General features: G+C 42.1%; 2 protein-coding genes across 4 annotated transcripts in view; one reads left to right on the top strand and one right to left on the bottom strand.

The window, feature by feature from the left end:
• Positions 1-217: 217 nt before the first annotated feature.
• On the bottom strand, positions 218-4,459 carry LOC109874042 (MOB kinase activator 1B-like). The gene is made up of 6 exons (XM_020465785.2): positions 4,151-4,459; positions 3,149-3,315; positions 2,319-2,412; positions 2,086-2,219; positions 1,784-1,947; positions 218-736 (listed from the first exon to the last, which is right to left on the bottom strand). The coding sequence occupies exons 1-6, from the start codon at positions 4,162-4,164 to the stop codon at positions 659-661; spliced, it is 651 nt and encodes a 216-aa protein (XP_020321374.1). The 5' UTR covers positions 4,165-4,459; the 3' UTR covers positions 218-658.
• A 7,551-nt stretch (positions 4,460-12,010) lies between these two features.
• tnpo1 (transportin 1) overlaps positions 12,011-24,346 on the top strand; it is a 61,644-nt gene continuing 49,308 nt past the window's right edge. For all 3 annotated transcript variants that reach the window (XR_004206133.1, XM_020465435.2, XM_031808998.1), the window contains exons 1-4: positions 12,011-12,151; positions 12,276-12,389; positions 13,527-13,602; positions 18,550-18,699. Coding sequence is in view for 2 of the 3 variants with exons in the window: in XM_020465435.2 (XP_020321024.2) it covers positions 12,285-12,389; positions 13,527-13,602; positions 18,550-18,699 (331 nt within the window). In the remaining variant the exon portion in view is untranslated. The remainder of the gene's footprint in view (positions 12,152-12,275; positions 12,390-13,526; positions 13,603-18,549; positions 18,700-24,346) is intronic.

Below are 24,346 nucleotides of genomic sequence, written 5' to 3'. Positions count from 1 at the left end.
AACACAACTGATTGGCTCAAACGCAATAAGGAAATAAATTCCACCAATTAACTTTTAACAAGGCATATCTGTGAATTGAAATGCATTCCAGGTGACTACCTCATGAAGTTGGTTGAGAGAATGCCAAGAGTGTGCAAAGCTGTCATCAAGGCAAAGGGTGGCTATTTTTGAAGAATCTAAAATGTTAAATATATTTTGATTTGTTTAACACTTTTTTGGTTACTACATGATTCCATGTGTTATTTCATAGTTGATGTCTGCACTATTATTATACAATGTAGAAAATAGTAAAAATAAAGAAAAACCCTTGAATGAGTAGGTGTGTCCAAACTTTTGGCTGGTACTGTAAATATACAACACACAGAGGATGTCAATACATAGTTATTTCAGTTTTAGGGATCCGTCCAAATTAAAACCACATAGTACATCCAACTATAGAGCACATACCGGCTCAGACAGTAGTATAGAACTCCCCCATAGTATTACCTTAGTGCCTATAACAGTGCAAGACTATTCCTTACTTACCTGGCTTTCTAGAGAACATGTTCGCAAAGTTAGCGTATGCTGTATACATATAGGCCAGGGCAGGGCAGAAGGGGTATCTGTGCAAAAAGAATAGTAGACTATCACAGAGTTAAAATGATCAGTCAGCCTGGGTTTATCTGTCCTTGGTGGTCAGCTTCTCAATCAAATCCTGTAGTGGGACCAGCTCTTTCCTTTCAATCAAGTTAAACTCCTGAAAAAGACAAAAATAGAATACTCGGGTTAAAGCAGGCAATTGCTACAGATTGGTGGTGGATAAGGTGAGTTACCCCTTACCATTGCGAAGCACTTTGAGCATCTGGAAAAGCACTATATAAACCCAATTCATCGTTATAAAGATAATATCTCAGTCCTACTCAAAGGGTCATGGCCTCCAGTTCTAGGTCGCATACTCTGAGGATAGCCTGGTTGCAACTTTGTTTGAGTCAACATCAAACGAGCTAGCTAAAGCAGATATGCTAGACTGGGAACCAGGTATTTACATCTTTATCTTTTAGCGTAGCCTTGCCAGCACTATACAATTACCCGGTCGTTTAAAGTACTTAAGGAGTACTTTAAAATAGTTCTACTTAAGTCATTTTCTTGGGGTATCTGTACTTTACTATTCATATTTTTGATAACATTTACTTCACTAATATTCCTAAAGAAAATAATGTACTTTTTACTCCTTGCATTTTCCCTGACACCCGAAAGTACGTTACATTTTGAATGCTTAGCAGGACAGGAATATGGTCTAATTCACACACGTATCAAGAGAAGATCCCTGGTCATCCCTAATACCTCTGAACAGGTAGACTCACTAAACACATGCCTCGTCTGTAAATTATGTCTGAGAGTTGGAGCGTGCCCGTGGCTATCCATAAAAATAGTAAATTAACTTGAAAATGTAGGCGTCTGCTTTGCTTAATATAAAGGAATTTGAAATTATTTACACTTGTCCTTTTGATACTTACTTGAATTACAGCAATTACATTTACTTTTGATACTTAAGTATATTTAAAACCAAATACTTTTATACTTTTACTCCAGTAGTATTTTACTGGGTGACTTCCGCTTGAGTCATTTTCTATTAAGGAATCTTTACTTTTACTCAAATATGACAATTGGGTACTTTTTCCACCACTTCAATTACCAAGAAATTATAGGCCTATTTATTCCTGTGACGTTCATAGAGGTCGGTTTCAGTACTGAAATAGACTTGGGAACCAGGCTACATTGATAGTGGGCTCCAGTCCAGTACCTGAACGAAGAAGATGAAGTGTTTGAAGGAGGTGTTTAGGTGGGCCTCCTCCTGCAGCTGCATCACAGAGTCAAAGTGCTGGTGGTAGATGTGGGCGTAGACCCTGAACAGGCGCTTCAGGATGGTCTTAGCCACCGACATGAAGTTCCGCTTGAACGGGACACCTTGAGGGCAAAGACAAGGGTACAAAGTGTACAGATTAAACAGAGACGAGGTATTCTGATAAATTATGGTGTCACTTTACTACAAATGCAATGTGAAAGACATGGTTATGGAAAAACATGACAGATATGAACTCATACCTATCTTAGATGGGAAGAGTGTCTCATCATCGAGCTGGTCCTGCACCCAGGTCATTAGGTAATCAATGTACTTGGGAGCTGAGCATTTGATCGGCTTTTTGATGTTGGTTCCATCTGCCCAATGATACTCATATCTACAGAAGAGAAGTTTCATGGATGGCAATTATCATTATGACATGACAAAAAGGCAAGCAAGCACATGCACGTACCTACACAACCACACCAACACTTACTTGGGGCCAGCAGACATGACAGGACAGCTCTCTTCAGTGCAGAAGTCTGTTATGGTACCATAGAGCATGTTGATCTGGTTGAAGAAATCTACAGCTGTGGAAATAAAGAAATAACAAGGACATGTGGCATCATGGGGGACATGTTAGCTGAGCTTCAGAGACTTTTATATCCTACAGACAACATTCATATTGAAGAAAATCAAAGTGCTAGTGTGTGATCTCAGATCTAATTAGTGTGTAGGCAGACATAAGGGGCACAAAGGCATTCTCACATTCCTCCACCCCTCCAGAGTCATCTCTCCCTATACGCAGTCTACTGCAAATTAAATCTTGCTCAGGGTCCCCAAATAGCTAGACTCCCATGTATTCCTCTCAAACACACATGAAATCAAATACAGTCTCATCGAATACACACTGAAGTCAGTAAATGAGCAATGTTCTGAAAGTTCCACCCGTCAAACCATCCTCCCATTCTATATTGAAACATGAGGAACAACTACTCAGAAATTATTTTGTCATAGATTGAACTCTGTCTTAATGATGTTAGCGTAGCCTGGTTCTCTATTTGTTAATCTCACAGCAGAAACCTAACTAGTCGGTCCACTGAGTGACAGAGGTTATCTGTTTGTGTGTGTAAGAGAGAATGTGTTTGTGTGTGCCAGAGGATGTGAGATATCTGCCGGACGAGTCGTTGGTCTTGGTGGAAGACCAGAGACAAACAAAGCACCAACAGGAGTGGACGATGAGCTCTGTTTAACAGTCAAAGTTGTTTTTTTAGGCCTACTATGTTAGTGGTGTTTATTGAATAGAGAAGCAGACTTGTTCCTTACTGTTGACAGCCACCCACTCGTTCAAGTCTTCCCCATCAGGCAGCATGACAGCCATGCGTAAATTCCCACTGCCCAGTGTAGCCTCTGCATGTTTCAACAGCTCATACTGGTGAGATCCCTCTGGGATGTTCTTCTTGGGCTTGAAGGTCTTGGAAGACCGATTGCCACTGTGTGAGAAATTAGATGAGTTGGATCGTGTGTCTCTCATAAAGGGAAACAAGAGAAGTGAAGTAGGGAGTGATACAGTAGACTACTCATTTATTTGATTGAAATAAATTGTTATGGAACAGGAAAGAGTATATAATCTGATTTCAACAATAACAAAAGCTGACCTCACACCCTCTTAATAAATAGTAACAGCCAAAGTGCTCTCTTTGATACAGTCAGCTAACTAGCAAATGAGCTAACAATTTAGCTAGCTTTCATTCCAGTGTTTGACAAAGTTATGTAAACGGAAAAGAGACACTCCAACTGTAAAACGACTCCTCTTTTTAGCAAGCTAGATAGACATGGCCAGCTAATAACTAAGGCCTATGTACTTGCATCTTGCTAGTTAAATTAATGGCACAAAATTGCTAATGCTTTAAATACACAACAGAGGGAAATAGTACATTTGAGTAAGTAGCTACCTAGTTAACTAGCAATAGATAATATTTATAATAGCTAACCTTGGCTAGCTAGACTAACGTTAGTTAATCTAGACATTGTAAATTAGCAATTTATACAAGGCAGCGCTCAGCTGACGTTATAGACCTAGCGCTAGTTAAATTACCAAAACCAACCAACAGCTTAGCCAGTTACACTCACTGCAGACACTCAGCTAGCTAGTCTGGCTGTACATGTTGTTAGCCAGCTAGCTAGTTAACCTAAACTAGTTAACTGTGTGTTAGCTTAGCTAGCTAGCTAACATATCCAAAAACGGTGGAAATTGTAACATTAACTTGAAAAGGCAGGCACATTGAACAAGTACATCAAAATAATAAGAGGCAGACGAATACTCACAAAAGAAAGCTCATGTTTATATTCTTTAAAGTTATACAATTAGGAGCCTTCGCTATGCCGTTGTGGAAAGAGATGAAGTCAAAACAAATTATTTCAGTCCAGTCAGTATCAGCACAGTGCCAGTGCCGTGGCTTGTCAAACTAGTCCAAATGTCACAGACTGCTTAAAGCGGCCCCTGGCCTGAAACAAAACTTCGCCCTGCCATTAAAATGTAGCTTTGCATCAGCGAGCTCTGCAACATCTAGCTACCTAGCCACGGTACTATACATTCGACCGCCCTAAACGTTTGCTTAGCTGGTTGATTGAGTAACATTACTGTGAGATCTGGCAAACTGCACAGCACACTTATTTTACAGCTCTCTTCAACGAGCCCTACTTGGAAATGAAATCTCGCGATAGAATCACATTAACGTTTTCTTAGTACTCTACTCGGACCAGCAGAGAGCAGTGTTGAATCAAAGTGAATTTAAATATGGTTAAATCGCTTTTCATTGGTAAAACTGGTGCTCTCAACTTTATGTTAGAATCACCGACAGTATTTAGCACTAGAACAAGTGATTCAATTCAGATAGGCCTTTATTAATCCTACTTTTGAAGCACATCTCCGGGAGTAGTTTTGGTCCATTGCCATCATGGGTTATACAGATTGAAAAATGAAGGCGTTTACATATTTCAATAGGGACTCCTATTGGTCATATTTTTGCAACCCATTTACCAATCACAGTAGCTATCCTCAATTAATAGTATGTTAAATAATACACATTGGCTAATAAACCAATTAAACGTTATGACTGTTACCTCCCGTTTTAGTTATTGTGATGATGATTATTAGGTGAGAGTAGCTACAGTATAGCCTAGTTTTTGGCTAAAATATCTAGCTAGCTGCTATGAGCGTGACTTGCTAGAAAGTTGGAAATAAGTTGAGGCAAAAGTAACTGAACAAGACATGTTTTATTATCAGCTGAAACAATATGTTTCTCCTGTCTTCAATGAAAAGGTCATATTAATCTCCCCAAATAAATGCGATCTCTGACGAGACACGACTCTCCTCTATCTTGCGTAACAAACACTACACCTGTCCAACCAGTAGCGGATGAGAGCATATATATATATATATATATATATATATATATATATATATATATATATATATGCATTTGGAAAGTATTCAGACCCATTGACTTTTTAAACATTTTGTTACGTTACAGACTTATTATAAAATATATTAAATTAAATGTTTTCCTCATCAATCTACACACAATACCCCATAATTACAAAGCAAAAACAGGTTTTTATAAATTATTGCAAATGTATTACTTTTAAAAAAACATTTTGCTATGAGACTCGAAATTGAGCTCAGATGAATCCTGTTTCCATTGATCATCTTTGCGATGTTTCTACAACTTCATTGGAGTCCACCGGTGGTAAATTTAATTGATTGGACATGATTCGAAAATGCACACAACAGTCTATATAAGTTCCCACAGTTAAAAGTGCATGTCAGACTAAAAACAAAGCCATGAGGTCGAAGGAATTGTCCATAGAGCTCCAAGACAGCATTGTGTCGAGGAAGGGTACAAAATAAATTCTGCAGTATTGAAGGTCCCCAAGAACAGTGGCCTCCATCATTCTTAAATGGAAGAAGTTTGGAACCACCAAGACTCTTCCTAGAGCTGGCCGCCAAACTGAACAATCGGGTGAGAAGGACCTTGGTCAGGTGACCAAGAACCCGATGGTCACTCTGACAGAGCTCCAGAGTTCCTCTGTGGAGATGAGAGAACATTCCAGAAGGACAACCATCTCTGTAGAACTCCACCAATCAGGCCTTCGTGGTAGAGTGACCAGACGGAAGCCACACCTCGGTAAAAGGCACATTACAGCCCGCTTGGAATTTGCCAAAAGGCACCTAATGGACTCTCAGACCATTTCTCTGGTCTGATGAAACCAAGATTGAACTCTTTGGCCTGAATGCCAAGCATCACGTCTGGAGGAAACCTGGCACCATCCCTACGGTGAAGCATGGTAGTGGCAGCATCATGCTCTGGGGATGTTTTTCAGCGGCAGGGACTGGGAGACTAGTCAGGATCAAGGCAAAGATGAACGAAGCAAAGTACAGAGAGATCCTTGATGAAAACCTGCTCCAGAGCGCTCAGGACCTCAGACTGGGGGTCGAAGGTTCATCTTCCAATGGGACAATGACACTAAGCACTGTCATGATGTGGCCCTTTCTGGGTGTAGATCTACTTTTGAGAATGTAGGAATGGTCTGTGGATGCTTAAGGGGCAGTTATGATAAGTGTGTTTCATTTGGTGATCTCATGAAGGACAGGAAACACACATAACGGTTTCCCTTGAAGTGTACATTTACCAGCTGTCAGGTTTACATGTAATGTGATATGGATATTGGATATGGATATTCATACAAAGATTGACTAGTCAGTGGCCACGCCTCGTGAGCCCAGACATCACATTAGGCATCATGGACCGCCCTTTTCTACTGAAACGTATAAAACCCACTCCTGATGAAATTCACACCAGACCACGCAAACCCCGATGTAAGCTAAGGTTGCAAATGGTTGAATTTCTAAGACCAAAACATGCCGGGGGACGCTGGTGTGTGAAGTGGATTAAACTACGACTCTACCAAAGGACAAGACTATACCATGTGGAGCATTGGCTACACGACTGGAAATGGTTAATCTCTGAGACTATCAATTCACTACAGAATAAGTGTAAAATTCTAGATGACACGAATTACTAGTCTGTAGCTAGAATTACGTACATTTAGGATGAGAATACAGACAAACACCAAAATATCAAATCTATGAGAACATTTCCCGAATGGTACTCTGAAGTATTCATTCTAACAACCACAAAAGACTTTGATCTTCGGGGAAATGCAACCAGAGAGACTGATGAACTCTCCAGCAGGCGAACCGGATTCCAACAGAGAAGACAGCAACATAAATATGAATTGCATTTTCTTTTCGAATGATCAGTCATTCATGTTTTTTTATTTATACCAGGCAAGTCAGTTAAAGAACAAATTCTTATTTTCAATGACGGCCTAGGAACAGTGGGTTAACTGCCCGTTCAGGGGCAGAACGACAGACTTGTACCTTGTCAGCTCAGGGGTTTGAACTCGCAACCTTCCAGTTACTACTCTTTATCGGTCCACAACCCCTATCTTTTGTCTACCAGTCCATCATATCGGCTTTGCCTGCTAGGGACTTTTTCTTTGTATCATTGTTAGCAACCCAATGTATAATATCTGCTGTGTGTTTTCATGTATTTCTGTAATTTGAGTTAGTAAATAAATAGTTAAGCCAATTCTTATATTGCTGATTCATCATTTAAGTTAGGGTTCGTGCTAGGGTTCATGCAGATAACCAAGAATTTTACGACGTTCAGATGAGACTGATAGAAGATAAATTATAATGAATAATTGACGGCTATTGATATGAAAGATCTTCAGATCTTTAAGAGTGGATTCGGGAGAAAGTCACTCTATATAAACTAATGCTTCCGTGGTGCCCCGGATTCCTAATGAGTTAGTTATTGCCTGATTAACTTAATCAAATAATTAAACGTTAGGTAATCGATTTGATAAAATAGCATGTCATCACATTAAGGATACTAGAGAAAAAACAGCACACAGCCAAGACAACACAGGAGTAGCTTCGGGACAAGTCTCTGAATGTCCTTGAGTGGCCAAGCCAGAGCCCGGATTTGAACCCGATCAAACATCTCTGGAGAGACCTTAAAATAGCTGTGCAACGACACTCCCCAACCTACGTGACAGAGCTTGAGAGGATCTGCAGAGAAGAATGGGAGAAGCTCCCCAAATACCGGTGTTTCGAACTTGTAGCATCATGCCCAAGAAGACTCGAGGCTGTAATCGCTGCCAAAGGTGCTTCAACAAAGTACAGAGTGAAGGGTCTGAATACTTATGTAAATGTAATATTTAAGTTTTTTATTGTGTGTAGATTGATGAGGAAAAAATACATTGTAATCCATTTTAGAATAAGTCTGTAACGTAACAAAATGTGGAAAAAGTCAAGGGGTCTGAATACTTTCCAAATGCAATGTATATTTGAATTACCCTACCAAGTAACCCTATACTCATTAAAACCCGTCACCTTGTTCCACTACTTTAACCCTATTTGATCCTTCCCCAGGCCAACGGCCTGAGAGGACGGGACACTACCACTCAACACACGCTGTAACTCTTCTGAAGTCAAATCTTGTACCCCTAAGTACTTCTCTGCAGCTGCCACCACAACATTTATTTTCTGTGATTTACGTTCCTTTTCTGCGGTACAGTTAATAACCATTGCTGTGAATGCTAAGGAGCCAACCTTACTGAAGTACAGTATATAAACACAGCAAAAAAAGAAACGTCCCTTTTTAAGGGACCCTGTCTTAATGAATTAATGAACATGCACCTGTGGAACGGTCGTTAAGACACTAACAGCTTACAGACGGTAGGCAATTAAGGTCACAGTTATGAAAATTTAGGACACTAAAGAAGCATTTCTACTGACTCTGAAAAACACCAAAAGAAAGATGCCTAGGTTCCCCGCTCATCTGTGTGAATGTGCCTTAGGCATGCTGCAAGGAGGCATGAGGACTGCAGATGTGGCCAGGGCAATAAATTGCAATGTTCGTACTATGAGACGCCTAAGACAGCCCTACAGGGAGACAAGATGGACAGCTGATCCTCCTCGCAGTGGCAGACCACGTGCTACAACACCTTCACAGGATCAGTACATCCGAACATCATACCTGCGGGACAGGTACAGGTTGGCAACAACAACTGCCCGAGTTACACCAGGAAAGTACAATCTCTCCATCAGTGCTCAGACTGTCCGCAATAGGCTGAGAAAGGCTGGACTGAGGGCTTGTAGGCCTGTTGTAAGGCAGGTACTCACCAGACATCACCGGCAACAACCAACTGTAGCTGGACCAGACAGGACTGGCAAAAAGTGCTCTTCAATGACAAGTCGCAGTTTTGTCTCACCAGGGGTGATGGTCGGATTCACGTTTATCGTAGAAGGAATGAGTGTTACACCGAGGCCTGTACTCTGGAGCGGGATCGATTTGGAGGTGGAGGGTCCGTCATGGTCTGGGGCGGTGTGTCACAGCATCATCGGACTGAGCTTGTCATTGCAGGCAATCTCAATGCTGTGCGTTACAGGGAAGACATCCTCCTTCCTCATGAGGCACCCTTCCTGCAGGCTCATCCTGACATGACCCTCTAGCATGACAATGCCACCAGCCATACTGCTCGTTCTGCGCGAGATTTCCTGCAAGACAGGAATGTCAGTGTTCTGCCATGGCCAGTGAAGAGCCCGGATCTCAATCCCATTGAGCACGTCTGGGACCTGTTGGATCGGAGGGTGAGGGCTAGGGCCAACCCCCTCAGGAATGTCCGGGAACTTGCAGGTGCCTTGGTGGAAGAGTGGGGTAACATCTCACAGCAAGAACTGGCAAATCTGGTGCAATCCATGAGAAGGAGATGCACTGCAGTACTTAATGCAGCTGGTTGCCACACCAGATACTGACTGTTACTTTTGATTTTGAGCCCCCCTTTGTTCAAGGACACGTTATTCCATTTCTGTCATTCACGTGTCTATGGAACTTGTTCATTTTATGTCTCAGTTGTTGAATCTTGTTATGTTCATACAAATATTTACACATGTTAAGTTTGCTGAAAAAAAAACGCAGTTGACAGTGAGAGGATGTTTCTTTTTTGCTGAGTTTATCACTCATTGGCCTATCTCTCTGTGCTGGCACAGATCTACTATTCACAGGGATCCTCTCAGAATCCTCCACCCTTGACCCATCCTCCTCCACTTTCTTGACTGCCTCACCAAATGATACCATCTCCACTACTCTGACTCTAGTCACCTTAACCTGCCTCTCTCCCACCAGACACTTCCTATCCCCTGCAACATGTGCACCCCTACACAACTTTATCCACCAAAAATGACACAATCCTCTATCCCACACCTTCCTGCACACTTCCCACATCTTGTAATCTCCCTCCTACAGACTGCTGTGACGTTACCATAAATGTTGCACCAGAAACAGATTAGCCACAAAAGCTCTAAAAGGATAACTGATGAATCCGAACATTGCCTTGTCCCAAAACTCAGAAGGACTGACAGTGACTCCTCTGTTTCACCATACTCACCACCGGGTCTTCGTCGCACTAAACCGCGGGCATCACAAACACCAGGAATATTCAACTTCAATTGCTCCACCTTCACACTTAACGCTACCCCAGAAATCACTCTTCAATGGTGCCCTGTTTCTCAGAGCAAAGCAAGAAACAGATCTTGACCAAAGTTGCATGACACGGAGCGCATGCTCCCTCTGATCAGAACAAAACACAAACAAATATCACAAGTCCACTACAGGTTAATTTCACTGATTCAACTGTACCCAACTCCTTTCCCAACTACCCTGAAACCACAAATGGATCCACCAAAATGCAACAATCCACTTTCTCCCAAAATGTCACTCCTACTGGACCAGATTCTTCTTTATCATATCCACCGATGCCATGCTTGGGCTCTGAGTTCTTCACCACACCTTCCACCTCATTTAATTAACTCACCCTCATTCACTTCCATTTCATCTCCAGAACTCGGTGCACGACTCACTGTGTTTGCACTTGACACCAATCTTCTTCGACACCCCAACTCCACTTTTATCGTCATCATCTACTGCTGGGTAGAGAATGCCGAACTTGATGTCCAGAAAGCAATATAGGAGCCCCCTTACCTCATCGAAGGCAGACATCATCTTCATGCCTGCTCTGTGTTTTCAGGGTAAATGTGAATATTCTGGCCGTCGTGGGTGATGGGAGCCACTCGTGATGCTTTACGGACGACAGCCTCCTTCTCCTGAAGGTAGTCAAATTGGACTATGATGGGTCTGGGCGGCTCCCCATTGGTCAAGGGTGGGGCGTAATGGAGCCCTAGAATTTCCTGTAGCAGTTTAGCTATGACAGGCCGCAAGCCGACAGGCCGCAATCCGCCTACGGTCTCAAGTCCCTCTCTCACGCCGAAAATGTGACCGTTCCCCCGGCACTACCTGTTCTCGATGGTCTCGACCTTGGAAGTAAGTTTGACGACATCTGATGATAGCCGGGTGACTTTCTCTTCCAGTGTCACCACTTTGTAAGTGGACACTCTTACTGACAAGTAAGTATTTGCGCCGCCTTCCAGGCTATTCAGACGTGTGCCTTGTTCTGCCAAGTCTTCTTTAACGGAGTCGTCTTTGTGCCGACCTCAGTGGCGAGAGTGGCTATTTGTGCAGATAGGTCAGTGGATAGTGACTCCACCTTAGCTAGCACCGTCTGTTCAGACTTAATGATAACCGCCATTGCCTTAGCTAGGTCGGGGAGATCAGAATCCGTGTCAGTGTCCGGTAACACCGGCCTTTAGTAGAGGCCTGCTCTTTCGTGACTTGTGGACGTTGTTTTGACATTTTAAGATGAAAAGGGTAAAAATGTCAGGAAAAATTGCCAAATTAGTAAATTGGGTTTGATTCCTAATTGAATGTTACAAAATTAACACGGATCGGAAGGTGTTGGTCAAGTATTAATAGTAATTTGTTTGCCCTGGACAGCACAGAGAAAACACGTCTTCACGAGTTCCTGTTCACCAGCGCCCCCTGTTGTTGTATTCTTATTTAAAAAACACATACAAAAATGTATGTAATCTGATTTTTCAGCAGGAGCTGCAGCACCCTCAGTACCCATACTTCAGGCGGCTTTGGCCCCATTTGAACCATTCTTGGCAGGAGTGAAAAAATGGGAGGAGCAATAGGACCTCGCAGACTTCACAGCACAGTTGGATCATAAATGCGCCATGAATCCACATGAGTAACGTTAGCTTGTTGCGAAAACGGAATGTTCCTGCGCTGACAGCCCCATGTCAATAAATTACAGACAGTAGAATTTGAGAAAGAAATCCCACAATATATCGGGAAGGTGAAACTATAATATGTAAAAGTCACACCGCTTAGCTAATGGCTTCTCTTCAACCGTGAAAAAGACAACGTTCATTTACAGCGTGTGTTGACAGTTTTGCATTCTCCCTTTCATCTCATTGCAGCAAACCAAGATGGAGTGCGAGTGGAAACCAGACGACCAAGGACTTCAGCAAATTCTACAGCTTTTGAAAGAGTCCCAGTCTCCCGATACGTCCACTCAAAGATCCGTCCAGCAAGTATCCTTCGCTCTCGGCTAAACATGAAAGTTTGGACCTCACTGGGTGGTGTATTCGACCTGTTTCTGTGGTCGTTTGTGTGGTTAGCTTGGCTTGGCAAACATTACACGCGGTTAGGGAACGCGCTAGGCTTCTGTTCTGTACCGGACTAGCGGATAGTATACTGCATGTAGTTAGCTATCTACAATGTTACAAATGTACTTTTCTATTGAATCAGCCACACACTATGATGGGAATATTATAAATGGGGTGGCATGCAGTAGCTATCAGTCATTAATTAATCAAGTAGTCTTAAACACATGTTTTCCCAATGATAGTTTAGTTTTCGTATAGTCTCAAATCCTTTGATCTCCGTGTAACGTTTAGTGTTGTTGAAATAATGTAACGTTAGCGGGCACAGGGTAGTTACTAGCGATTGCTGACCCGTTGGGCTTAAATGCAACAAAGAAACTGCAAGCCTGTGTTTAGAACGAGTCATCCCCCTGTCGCCCCCCAGTATGCTTTCGATTCTCTCCCGTCGTACAATGTCAGAAAGGGGAAAGAGAGCTGAAAACAACGTTCTCATTTTGGTTTAATCTTCTGTCTTGACAATCTTGTTGAACCTGTGAGTTTAGGAACGTGACTTTTCAGCCAGCCACTCGCTCGTGGCAGTGATCATGTATACGAGCCTCGTTACATTGTCATCATACAATACAGGTGTTACAGTATCAAGGTGCATTCGAATCATGAACGTTGGTGTGTGCATTCAATAACGGGCAAGACGTTATGTTGTGTTATAACGCCTTTATAGGTTACCTACTTAGTGTATGTGATGCAATATTGTGCATGTATGCAATGCAGATTAGAGTTCTTACTGATTGGTGGTGTTTGTTGAATTGCCAAGTGCTTCTTATTGACCATACATGCTCAGACTGCACAGCATCAGCCTGTTGCGCATCCTATGATAACTGTGACTGATTTCTGATTTTGTTATTCATGGTGTCCATTGATGCCCTCAACCATTTAACACTAATTGCTATTTAATATCAACCTTTACAAACAGCCTGTTTTTGTGTCTACAGCACACACTACATGTCTACTTCTATGGTTGTGTGCCCAATGTAGGCTCTGTCCTTTCCTTAACCATATTTTCCAAAGAGACTGGAACAGCTCAACCATTACCCAGACTTCAACAACTACTTGATATTTGTGCTCACAAAGTTGAAATCAGAAGGTAAGATATTTACCCTTCCACTCTCATTCTCTATCTCCTATTTGTTCTATTTTACTGCTTATTGGCACAAAAGACAACTGTAGGCTACAGAATGGTCGCTGGCAGTCACACAGGCTTATCTCGTCCACCAACCAGCTCTCTCTGCTAGCAAATTAACGTGGGGACGAGGTTACAGACAGGCTGACGTTCTGACCACCTAGTCTAGTGACGGGGGCTGCATGTCAGTCTGTTCTAGGAGTGGCGAACCCTGGAAGAGAACCCCACGGCTGGTGTGTGATGTCTTTATGACCTGCCACTGTCATTAAACAAAGCACGTGTGCCCATGTATACGGATGATTCAACAATATACAGTGGGGCAAAAAAGTATTTAGTCAGCCACCAATTGTGCATGTTCTCCCACTTAAAAAGATGAGAGACGCCTGTAATTTTCATCATAGGTACACTTCAACTAATGACAGACAAAATGAGGGAAAAAATCCAGAAAATCACATTGTAGGATTTTTAATGAATTTATTTGCAAATTATGGTGAAAAAAAAAAAGCTAGCTGCCACGAACTGAAAGAGCAGCGACACAGGGATGTGTGCTTTGGGGACCTTTAACAGAATGTGACTGGCAGAACGGGTGTTGTATGTGGAGGAGGAGGGCTGCAGTAGATATCTCAGATAGGGGGAGTGAGTTCTAAGAGGGTTTTATAAATAAGTATCAACCAGTGGGTTTTGCGATGGATATACAGAGATGACCAAAACTAGGAGCATTGTATTTGGTACAAATCATTCCCTATGTTCTTTACCTCAGCTGAATCTGGTAATGAATGGTGTGGCTGTTGGAACATGTTGAGGAGACTATATTGTGAACTGTCATGGTGAAAACATAAAGATTCAATGGTTGTAAAGACGGGTAGAGGTCTGTCTGTAATAGATGCTCTGCTTTTTTGACAACATACTCCAAAAAGCAAGTCCTGCAGGCTCTAGTTTTATCTTGATTATTGTCCAGTCATATGGTCAAGTATTGCAAAGAAAAACTTATTTACGCTGCAGCTGGCCCAGAACGGAGCAGCACGTCTTGCTCTTAATTGTAATCAGAGGGCTAATATTAATACTATGCATACCAGTCACTCTTAGCGAAAACTGATTGCGTCACTTTTTTTGTCATACTTTTTACCCCAATTTCGTGATATCAATTTGGTAGTTACAGTCTTGTCCCATCGCTGTACCTCCGTACTGACTCAGGAGGTGCGAAGGTCGAGAGCCATGCGTCCTCCGAAACACGACCCTTCCAAGCCGCATTGCCTCTTGACACACTGCTCGCTTAACCCGGAAGCCAGCCGCACCAATGTGTCGGCGGAAACACTGTACAACTGGTGACATGAGTCAGCGTGCATGCGTCCAGCCCACCTCAAGGAGTTGCTAGAGAGCGATGGGACAAGGACATCCCGGATGGCCAAACCCTCCCCACTGCGGTGCAGGGACTTAGACCGCTGCGCCACTAGGGAGGCGCGTCACTTGTTTTTGTAAGAAACATTATGTTGGAAATTCCAAATTGTTTGCATTGTCAACTTACACACACACACTTACCCCACCAGACATGGCACCAGGGGTATTTTCCCCAGGTCCAGTACAGTATTATACAGTCATGAGTACATGGAACTCCCTTCCATCTTATATAGTGCAAATGAACAGCAAAAAGTGAACCGCAAAAAAACAAATTAAGCAACACCTCAATGCACAACGCCTCTCCCCATGTGACTTACTTGTGTGTATGTACTGACATGTATACTGAACAAAAATATAAACATAACATGCAGCAATTTCAAAGATGTTTTAAATTGGTTACAGGAAATTAGTCAATTGAAATAAATAAATTATGCCCTAATCTATGGATTTCACATGACAAGGCAGGGGCACAGACATGGGTGTGCCTGGGAGAGCATAGGCCCACCCATTTAGGAGCCAGGTCCAGCCAATCAGAGTGAGTTTTTCCCCACAAAAGGGCTTTATTTTAGACAAAAATACTCCTCAGCCCCCACCCTTTCCGCTGACAATCCCCGCAGGTAAATAAGCCGGATGTGGAGGTCCTGGGCTGGCGTGGTTACACATGGTCTGGTTGAGGCTGGTTGGATTTACTGCCAAATTCTCTCAAATTACATGGTTGTGAAATTAACATGAAATTCTCTGGCAACAGTTCTGTTGGACGTTCCTGCAGTCAGCATGCCAATTGCACGATCCCTCTACTTGAGACATCTGTGGCATTGTGTTGTGCGACAACTGCCTTTTATTGTCCCCAGCACAAGGTGGACCTGTGTTATGATCATGCAGTTTAATCAGTTTCTTGACATGCCCCACCTGTTAGGTGGATGGATTATCTTGGCAAAGGAGAAATGCTCACTAACAGGGATGTAAACACATTTCTGCACACAATTTGAGAGAAATATGATTTTTATGCGACTGGAACATTTCTGTGATATTTTATTTCAGCTCATGGACAATGGGACCAACACTTTACATGTTGCATTTTTATATTTTTATTCCGTATATGTGTAACTGATAGGCACTCACACATGTTAATGATTTTAAATATATGTAAATTGTAAAGTATTTTGTCTAATGTTGTGTCAGACCCTTGTAAGACTAGCAGTTGCCATTGGCTAATGGGGATCTTAATAAATCAAATGTCTTGTCACTGATGTGACACCACACCACGAGAATATGGGTCACTCAAATTTGAAAACTAATCCCCGGCCGGGCACAACTCAACTACTGACCTGCTGACAACCTGTTTTGTGTACAGTAGAATAGATGACCCAATGGTTTAGGCTGATGAGCCATTGCCTTTTGAGGATGGCATTTATTATACTGCTCTGGGTTGAGAGAGATGCAGCGGTAATCAAATTTGAGTGTACTTTTAATCAGAACCGAGGTAGACATTGGATCGAACAGCCATGAAGGAGAATTATCAGACAGTGAAATACCAATGGGTAATGCCCATTCAGTAGTATTAAGGGAAACTTGTTCCTTGCTGAAAAGACCTTTGATAAAACAGAAATCATGACCGAGGCTATGACTTTGATTGTAGGCCTACTGTAGTTATGCTACACCAAGCTGAGCATCACAGTGTTAGGGGAATGAGTCAAAGAAAATGAACTTTTGAATCAGAGAAGCCAGTGAAAGCAGTGATTTACCATTGGCTGATTTGCTGTTGCTATCCAGCTTTTCTAATGCCTTCTCAGCCTTTTGCTGAGGTCACGCTTTTTGGTTTTCTTCAGCATCAACAGGAATCTGGCTACAAGCTTCCCTTATTTTGGTTTAGCTGGTTGAGTGCCCTATGTACTGAGTAGTATGAGACATGGCTATACAGCAACCCCATGCTCACTAATTGTTTAGCCTTTGTCTGTAATGTACTTAATAGTGTATTCAAACTCCCTTTTACAATGAACAAATATAAAATGTAATGTGCAATAATTTCAAAGATTTGACTAAGTTACAGTTCATATAAGGAAATATATCCATTAGACCCTAAATCTCTGGATTTCACATGATTTGAGAATATAGATATGCATCTGTTGGTCACAGATACCTGAAAGGTAGGGGCGTGGATTAGAAAACCAGTCCGTATCTGGTGTGGCCACAATTTTCCTTATGAAGCGCAACACATCTCAGTGGGTGATATGTCTGAGTATGCAGGCCATGGAAGAACTGGGACATTTTCAGCTTCCAGGAATTATGTATAGATCCTTGTAACATGAGGCCATGCATCATGCTAAAATATGAGGTGATGGTGGCGGATGAATGGCACAACTGTGGGCCTCAGGATCTCGTCACGGTATCTGTGCCTTCAAATTGCCATCAATAAAATGCAATTGTGTTCATTAACCGTAGCTTATGTCTGCCCATACCATAACCCCACCGCCACAATGGGGCGCTGTTTACAACATTGATATCAGCAAACCGCTCGGCCATGACGCCATACTGCCATCTGCCTGAAACAGTTGAAAACGGGATTAATCTATGAGGAGCACACTTCTCCAGCATGCCAGTGGCCATCGACAGTGAGCATTTGCCTACGGAAGTCTGTTACAATGCCATGCTCCGGTCAGGTCAAGACCCTGGTGAGGACGACGAGCACACAGACAAGCTTCCCCGAGACGGTTTCGGACACTGCAGAAATTATTTTGTTGTGCAAACCCACAGTTTCATCAGCTGCCTGGGTGGCTGGTCTCATGATCCCGCAGGTGAAGAAGCCAGATGTGTAGGTCCTGGGCTGGCATGGTTACATGTGGTCTGCGGTTGTGAGGCCATTTGGACGTACTGCCAAATTTTCTCAAACGACTTTGGAGGCCGCTTATGGTGGAGAAATGAACATTCAATTCTTTGGCAACCGCTCTGGTGGACAATTCTGCAGTCAGCATTCCAATTGCACTGTCCCTCAACTTGAGACATCTGTGGCATTTTGTTGTGACAAAACTGTACATTTTATTGTCACCAGCACAAGGTGCACCTCTGTAATGATCATGCTGTTTAATCGGCTTCTTGATATGCTACACCTGTCAGGTGGATGGATTATCTTGGCAAAGGAGAAATGCTCACTTACAGGGATGTAAACACAATTTAGAGAAATAAGCTTTCTGTGCATATGGAATATTTCTTGGATGTTTTTAATTCCGCTCATGAAACATGGGATCAATACTTTTACGTGTTGCGTTTTATATTTTAGTTTAGTTTATTTAGACGCCAATCAAATGCATCTTGTAAGTTAGGACAAGTTGTGTTAATTCTATTAAAACAACATTTTGGAGAAAAATTAGAATAGTGTTAATTGGGAAAAATCTTAATTGAATGTTTAGTCCTAATTCAATTTATGCATTTCAGCTCAGACTAATCGTATATTGACTTAATAGAAAATGGAATTGACCCCTAAATCGATTGCCCCCACTCCCCCCTTCTCTCCAGATGAGCCGACCCGGTCTCTGAGTGGTCTGATCCTGAAGAACAATGTGAAGGCCCACTACCAGAACTTCCCCAATGGAGTGTCTGACTTCATCAAGAGCGAGTGTCTGCAGAACATCGGAGACTCCTCACCCCTCATACGGGCCACTGTGGGTAAGTGTCATAGCCTGCATTTGTAAAAGAGAATGTTGTCCTCATTGAATTCTAGTGCCCCCTCTAAGTGGTCACGTCCATGCTGGACAATTTGATCACTATAATCAAATACACTGTAAGCAGTGTAATAAAGGTTGATTAAGACAGAGCAGGGATCATCAATTAGATTCAGTCGAGGGCTGATTATTATAATTGTTTTCTTGAGTATATGGTCGGTGGGGAGGAACGTAATTACAAATAATTTGTATACTGCAAATTGAAAGCAAGATGCTCAAACGGATATATTTGACTAAATCATAATGTCAAACCTTGCTTAAATTTGTATAAGATCACGTGTCTTTCTGTTATGCGTGGGAATACTTGAACAGATTTCCAAAATTTAAATCACTTGGAACTGATTTCCTGGCGTTTTTACAGTCTCATGTCCAACAATAAATAAAACAAAAATGATATATAGTTGAAATCGGAAGTTTACATACACCTTAGCCAAATACATAATTCCTGACATTTAATCCTAGTAAATATTCTCTGATTTAGATCACCCCTTTATTTTAAGAATGTGAAATGTCAGAATAATAGTAGTGATTTATTTCAGCTTTTATTTCTTTCATCACATTCCCAGTGGGTCAGAAGTTTACATGTACTCAATTAGTATTTGGTAGCATAGCCTTTAAATTGTTTAACTTGGGTCAAACGTTTCAGGTAGCCTTCCACAAGCTTCCCACAATAAGTTGGATGAGTTTTCGCCCATTCCTCCTGACAGAGCTGGTGTAACTGAGTAGGTTTGTAGGCCTCCTTGCTCGCACACGCTTCATTTCTGCCCACAAATGTTCTATAGGATTGAGGTCAGGGCTTTGTGATGGCCACTACAATACCTTGACTTTGTTGCCCTTAAGCCATTTTTCCACAACTTGGAAGTATGCTTGGGGTCATTGTCCATTTGGAAGACCCATTTGCGACCAAGCTTTAACTTCCTGACTGATGTCTTGAGATGTTGCCTCAATATATCCACATAATTTTCCATCCTCATCTATTTTGTGAAGTGCAGCAGTCCCTCCTGCAGCAAAGCACCCCCACAACACGATCCTGCCACCCCAGTGCTTCACGATTGGGATGGTGTTCTTCGGCTTGCAAGCCTCCCCCTTTGTCCTCCTAACATAACGATGGTCATTACGGCCAAATGGTTTGATTTTTGTTTCATCAGACCAGAGGACATTTCTCCAAAAAGTACGCTCTTTGTCCCCATGTGAAGTTGCAAACTGTAGTCTGTCTTTTTTTATGGTGGTTTTGGAGCAGTGGCTTCTTGCTTGCTGAGCCGCCTTTCAGGTTATGTTGATATAGGACTTGTTTTACTGTGGATATAGATACTTTTGTACCCGTTTCTTCCAGCATCTTCACAAGGTCCTTTGCTGCTGTTCTGGGATTGATTTGCACTTTTCACACCAAACTACGTTCATCTCTAGGAGACAGAACGCGTCTTCTTCCTGAACGCGTCTTCTTCCTGTTTATACTTGCATACTATTGTTTGTACAGATGAACGTGGAACCTTCAGGTGTTTGGAAATTGGTCCAAAGGATCAACCAGACTTGTGGAGGGCTACAATAGTTTTTCTGGGGTCTTGTCTGATTTCTTTTGATTTTCCCATGATGTCAAGCAAAGAGGCACTGAGTTTGAAGCGAGGCCTTGAAATACATCCACAGGTACACCTCCAATTGACTCAAATATGTCAATTAGCAGAAGCTTCTAAAGCCATGACACCATTTTCTGGAATTTTCCAAGCTGTTTAAAGACAGTCATCTTAGATTATGTAAACTTCTGACCCATTGGAATTGTGATACAGTGGAATAATCTGTCTGTAAACAATTTTTGGAAAAATTACTTGTGTCATGCACAAAGTAGATGTCTTAACTAGGGCGATTCCCTGATTCACCTCTACGCAGACGACACCATTCTATATACTTCCGGCCCGTCCTTGGACACTGTGCTATCTAACCTCCAAACGAGCTTCAATGCCATACAACACTCCTTCTGTGGCCTCCAACTGCTCTTAAACGCTAGTAAAACCAAATGCATGCTTTTCAACCGTTCGCTGCCTGCAACCGCATGCCTGACTAGCATCACCACCCTGGATGGTTCCGACCTTGAATATGTGGACATCTATAAGTACCTAGGTGTCTGGCTAGACTGTAAACTCTCCTTCCAGACTCATCTCCAATCGAAAATCAAATCTAGAGTCGGCTTTCTATTCCGCAACAAAGCTTCCTTCACTCACGCCGCCAAACTTACCCTAGTAAAACTATCCTACCGATCCTCGACTTCGGCGACGTCATCTACAAAATTGCTTCCAACACTACTCAGCAAACTGGATGCAGTTTATCACAGTGCCATCCGTTTTGTCACTAAAGCACCTTATACCACCCACCACTGCGACCTGTATGCTCTAGTCGGCTGGCCTTCGCTACATATTCGTCGCCAGACCCACTGGCTCCAGGTCATCTACAAGTCCATGCTAGGTAAAGCTCCGCCTTAACTCAGTTCACTGGTCACGATGGCAACACCCACCCGTAGCACGCGCTCCAGCAGGTGTATCTCACTGATCATCCCTAAAGCCAACACCTCATTTGGCCGCCTTTCGTTCCAGTTCTCTGCTGCCTGTGACTGGAACTAATTGCAAAAATCGCTGAAGTTGGAGACTTTTATCTCCCTCACCAACTTCAAACATCTGCTATCTGAGCAGCTAACCGATCACTGCAGCTGTACATAGCCTATCGGTAAATAGCCCACCCATTTTTACCTACCTCATCCCCATACTGTTTTTATTTATTTACTTTTCTGCTCTTTTGCACACCAATATCTCTACCTGTACATGACCATCTGATCATTTATCACTCCAGTGTTAATCTACAAAATTGTAATTATTCGCCTACCTCCTCATGCCTTTTGCACACAATGTATATAGACTCTCTTTTTTTTCTACTGTGTTATTGACTTGTTAATTGTTTACTCCATGTGTAACTCTGTGTTGTCTGTTCACACTGCTATGCTTTATCTTGGCCAGGTCGCAGTTGCAAATGAGAACTTGTTCTCAACTAGCCTACCTGGTTAAATACATTTTAAATAAAAAAATAAGAGGTCGAACGATTAATCGGAATGGCCGATTAATTAGGGCCGATTTCAAGTTTTCATAACAATCGGAAATCGGTATTTTTGGATACCGATTTGGCCAATTAAAAAAAATATATATATAATAATAATAATAGTAAAATAAAAATATATATACTTTTGATTTTTTACACCTTTTTTATTTAATCTTTATTTGACTAGGCAAGTCAGTTAAGAACACATTCTTATTTTCAATGACGGCCTAGGAACGGTGGGTTAACTGCATCGTTCAGGGGCAGAACGACAGATTTTTACCTTGAATCCCCCCGAGCTGACAATCTTGCAACCTTATAGTTAACTAGTCCAACGCTCTAACCACCTGATTACATTGCACTCCATGAGGAGACTGCCTGTTACGCGAATGCAGTAAGCCAAGGTAAGTTGCTAGCTAGCATTTAACTTACCTTATAAAAAAACAATTTATCAATCATGATCACTAGTTAACTACACATGGTTGATGATATTACTAGTTTATCTAGCGTGTCCTGCGTTGCATATAATCGATGCGGTGCGGACGGAGCGACGGTAGGCAGCAGCAGCAGGCTCGTAAGCATTCATTCAAACAGCACTTTCGAGCGTTTGCCAGCAGCTGATTATGACTTCAAGCCTATCAACTTTCGAGATTAGGCTGGTGTAACCAATGTGAAATGGCTAGCTAGTTAGCGGGTTGTGCGCTAATAGCGTTTCAAACGTCACTCGCTCTGAGACTTGGAGTAGTTATTCCCCTTGCTCTGCATGGGTAACGCTGCTTCGAGGGTGGCTGTTGTCATTGTGTTCCTGGTTCGAGCCCAGGTAGAGGAGAGAGACTGAAGCCATACTGCCTTCATATGTTCTCATGTTCTGAGCAAGGAACTTAAATGTTAGCTTTCTTACATGGCACATATTGCACTTTTACGTTCTTCTCCAACACTTTGTTTTTGCATTATTTAAACCATGTTGCATTATTTATTTGAGGCTAAATAGATTTTATTGCTGTATTATATTAAGTTAAAATAAGTGTTCATTCAGTATTGTTGTTATTGTCATTATTACAAATACATTTTTAAAAAATCGGCCGATTTAATCGGTGTCCGCTTTTTTTGTGGGGGGGTCCCCCAATAATCGGTATCGGCGTTAAAAATCATAATCGACCTCTAGTCCTAACCAACTTACCAAAACTATAGTTTGTTAACAAGAAAGTTGTGGAGTGGTTTGAACACTTAGGTTGGAGTCATTAAAACTAGTTTATGTAAACTTCTGACTTCAACTGTATGCTGAGCACTTGTTGGCTGCCTTTCTTTCACTCTGTGGTCCAACTCATCCCAACCCATTTCAATTGGGTCAGGTGATTTGTGGAGGCCAGGTCAACTGATACAGCACACCATCACTCTCCTTGGTCAAATAGCCCTCATTGTCCTGTTGAAAAACAAATGGTAGTCCCACTAAGCGCAAACCAGATGGGATGGCGTATCGCTGCAGAATGCTGTAGTAGCCATGCTGGTTAAGTGTGCCTTGAATTCTAAATATATCACGGACAGTGTCACCAGCAGAGTACCATCACACCACCACCTCCATGCTTCATGGTGAGAACCACACATGCAGAGATCATCCGTTCATCTACTCTGCGTCTCACAAAGACACAGCGATTGGAACCAAAAATCTCAATTTTGGACTCATCAGACAAAAGGACATATTTCCATCGGTCTATTCTTCTTATTAGTGTACTTTAAGTGCTTTCTTCGCAGCAATTCGACCATGAAGGCCTGATTCATGCAGTCTCCTCTGAACAGTTGATTTTGATGTGTCTGTTACTTGAACTCTGTGAAGCATCTATTTGGGCTGCAATTTCTGAGGCTGGTAAATCTGATGAACTTGTCCTCTGCAGCAGTGATAACTCTGGGTGTTCCTTTCCTGTGGCGATACTCATGAGAGCCAGTTTCATCATAGTGCTTGATGGTTTTCCTCTATTGACTGACCTTGTCATGTCTTAAAGTAATGGACTGTCGTTTCTCTTTGCTTTTGTGAGATGCTCATGCCATAATATGGACTGGTCTTTTACCAAATAGGTATATCTTCTGTATACCACCCCTACCATGTCACAACACAACTGATTGGCTCAAACGCATTAAGACGCAAAGAAATTCCACATATTAACTTTAACAAGGCACACCAGTTAATTGAAATGCATTGCAGGTGACTATGTCATGAAGCTGGTTGAGAGAATTCCAAGAGTGCAAAGCTGCCATCAAGGCAAAAGGTGGCTACTTTGAAGATTCTAAAATGTATTTTGATTGGTTAACCACTTTTTTTTGGTTTCTACATCATTCCATGTGTTATTTCATAGTTTTAATGTCTTCACTATTATTCAATGTAGAAAATAGTACAATTTTAAAGAAACCCTTGAGTGAGTAGATATGTCCAAACTTTTCACTGGTACTGTGTGTGTGTGTGTTTTATTTATTTATCAACACACACACTGTGTGTACCAAATATTAGGAATACCTTC

Source organism: Oncorhynchus kisutch, linkage group LG29, assembly GCF_002021735.2.
Source record: "Oncorhynchus kisutch isolate 150728-3 linkage group LG29, Okis_V2, whole genome shotgun sequence".
Taxonomy (NCBI): Eukaryota; Metazoa; Chordata; class Actinopteri; order Salmoniformes; family Salmonidae; genus Oncorhynchus; species Oncorhynchus kisutch.
This window is presented reverse-complemented; position numbering and strand designations above follow the sequence as displayed.

Excerpts from the sequence above, each read along its gene's own strand:
- LOC109874042 (XM_020465785.2), bottom strand. Across the intron at positions 2,220-2,318 it reads GTCATGTCTGCTGGCCCCAA|ATATGAGTATCATTGGGCAG; the intron begins GTAAGTGTTGGT and ends TCTCTTCTGTAG. Across the intron at positions 737-1,783 it reads ACTTCATCTTCTTCGTTCAG|GAGTTTAACTTGATTGAAAG; the intron begins GTACTGGACTGG and ends TGTCTTTTTCAG.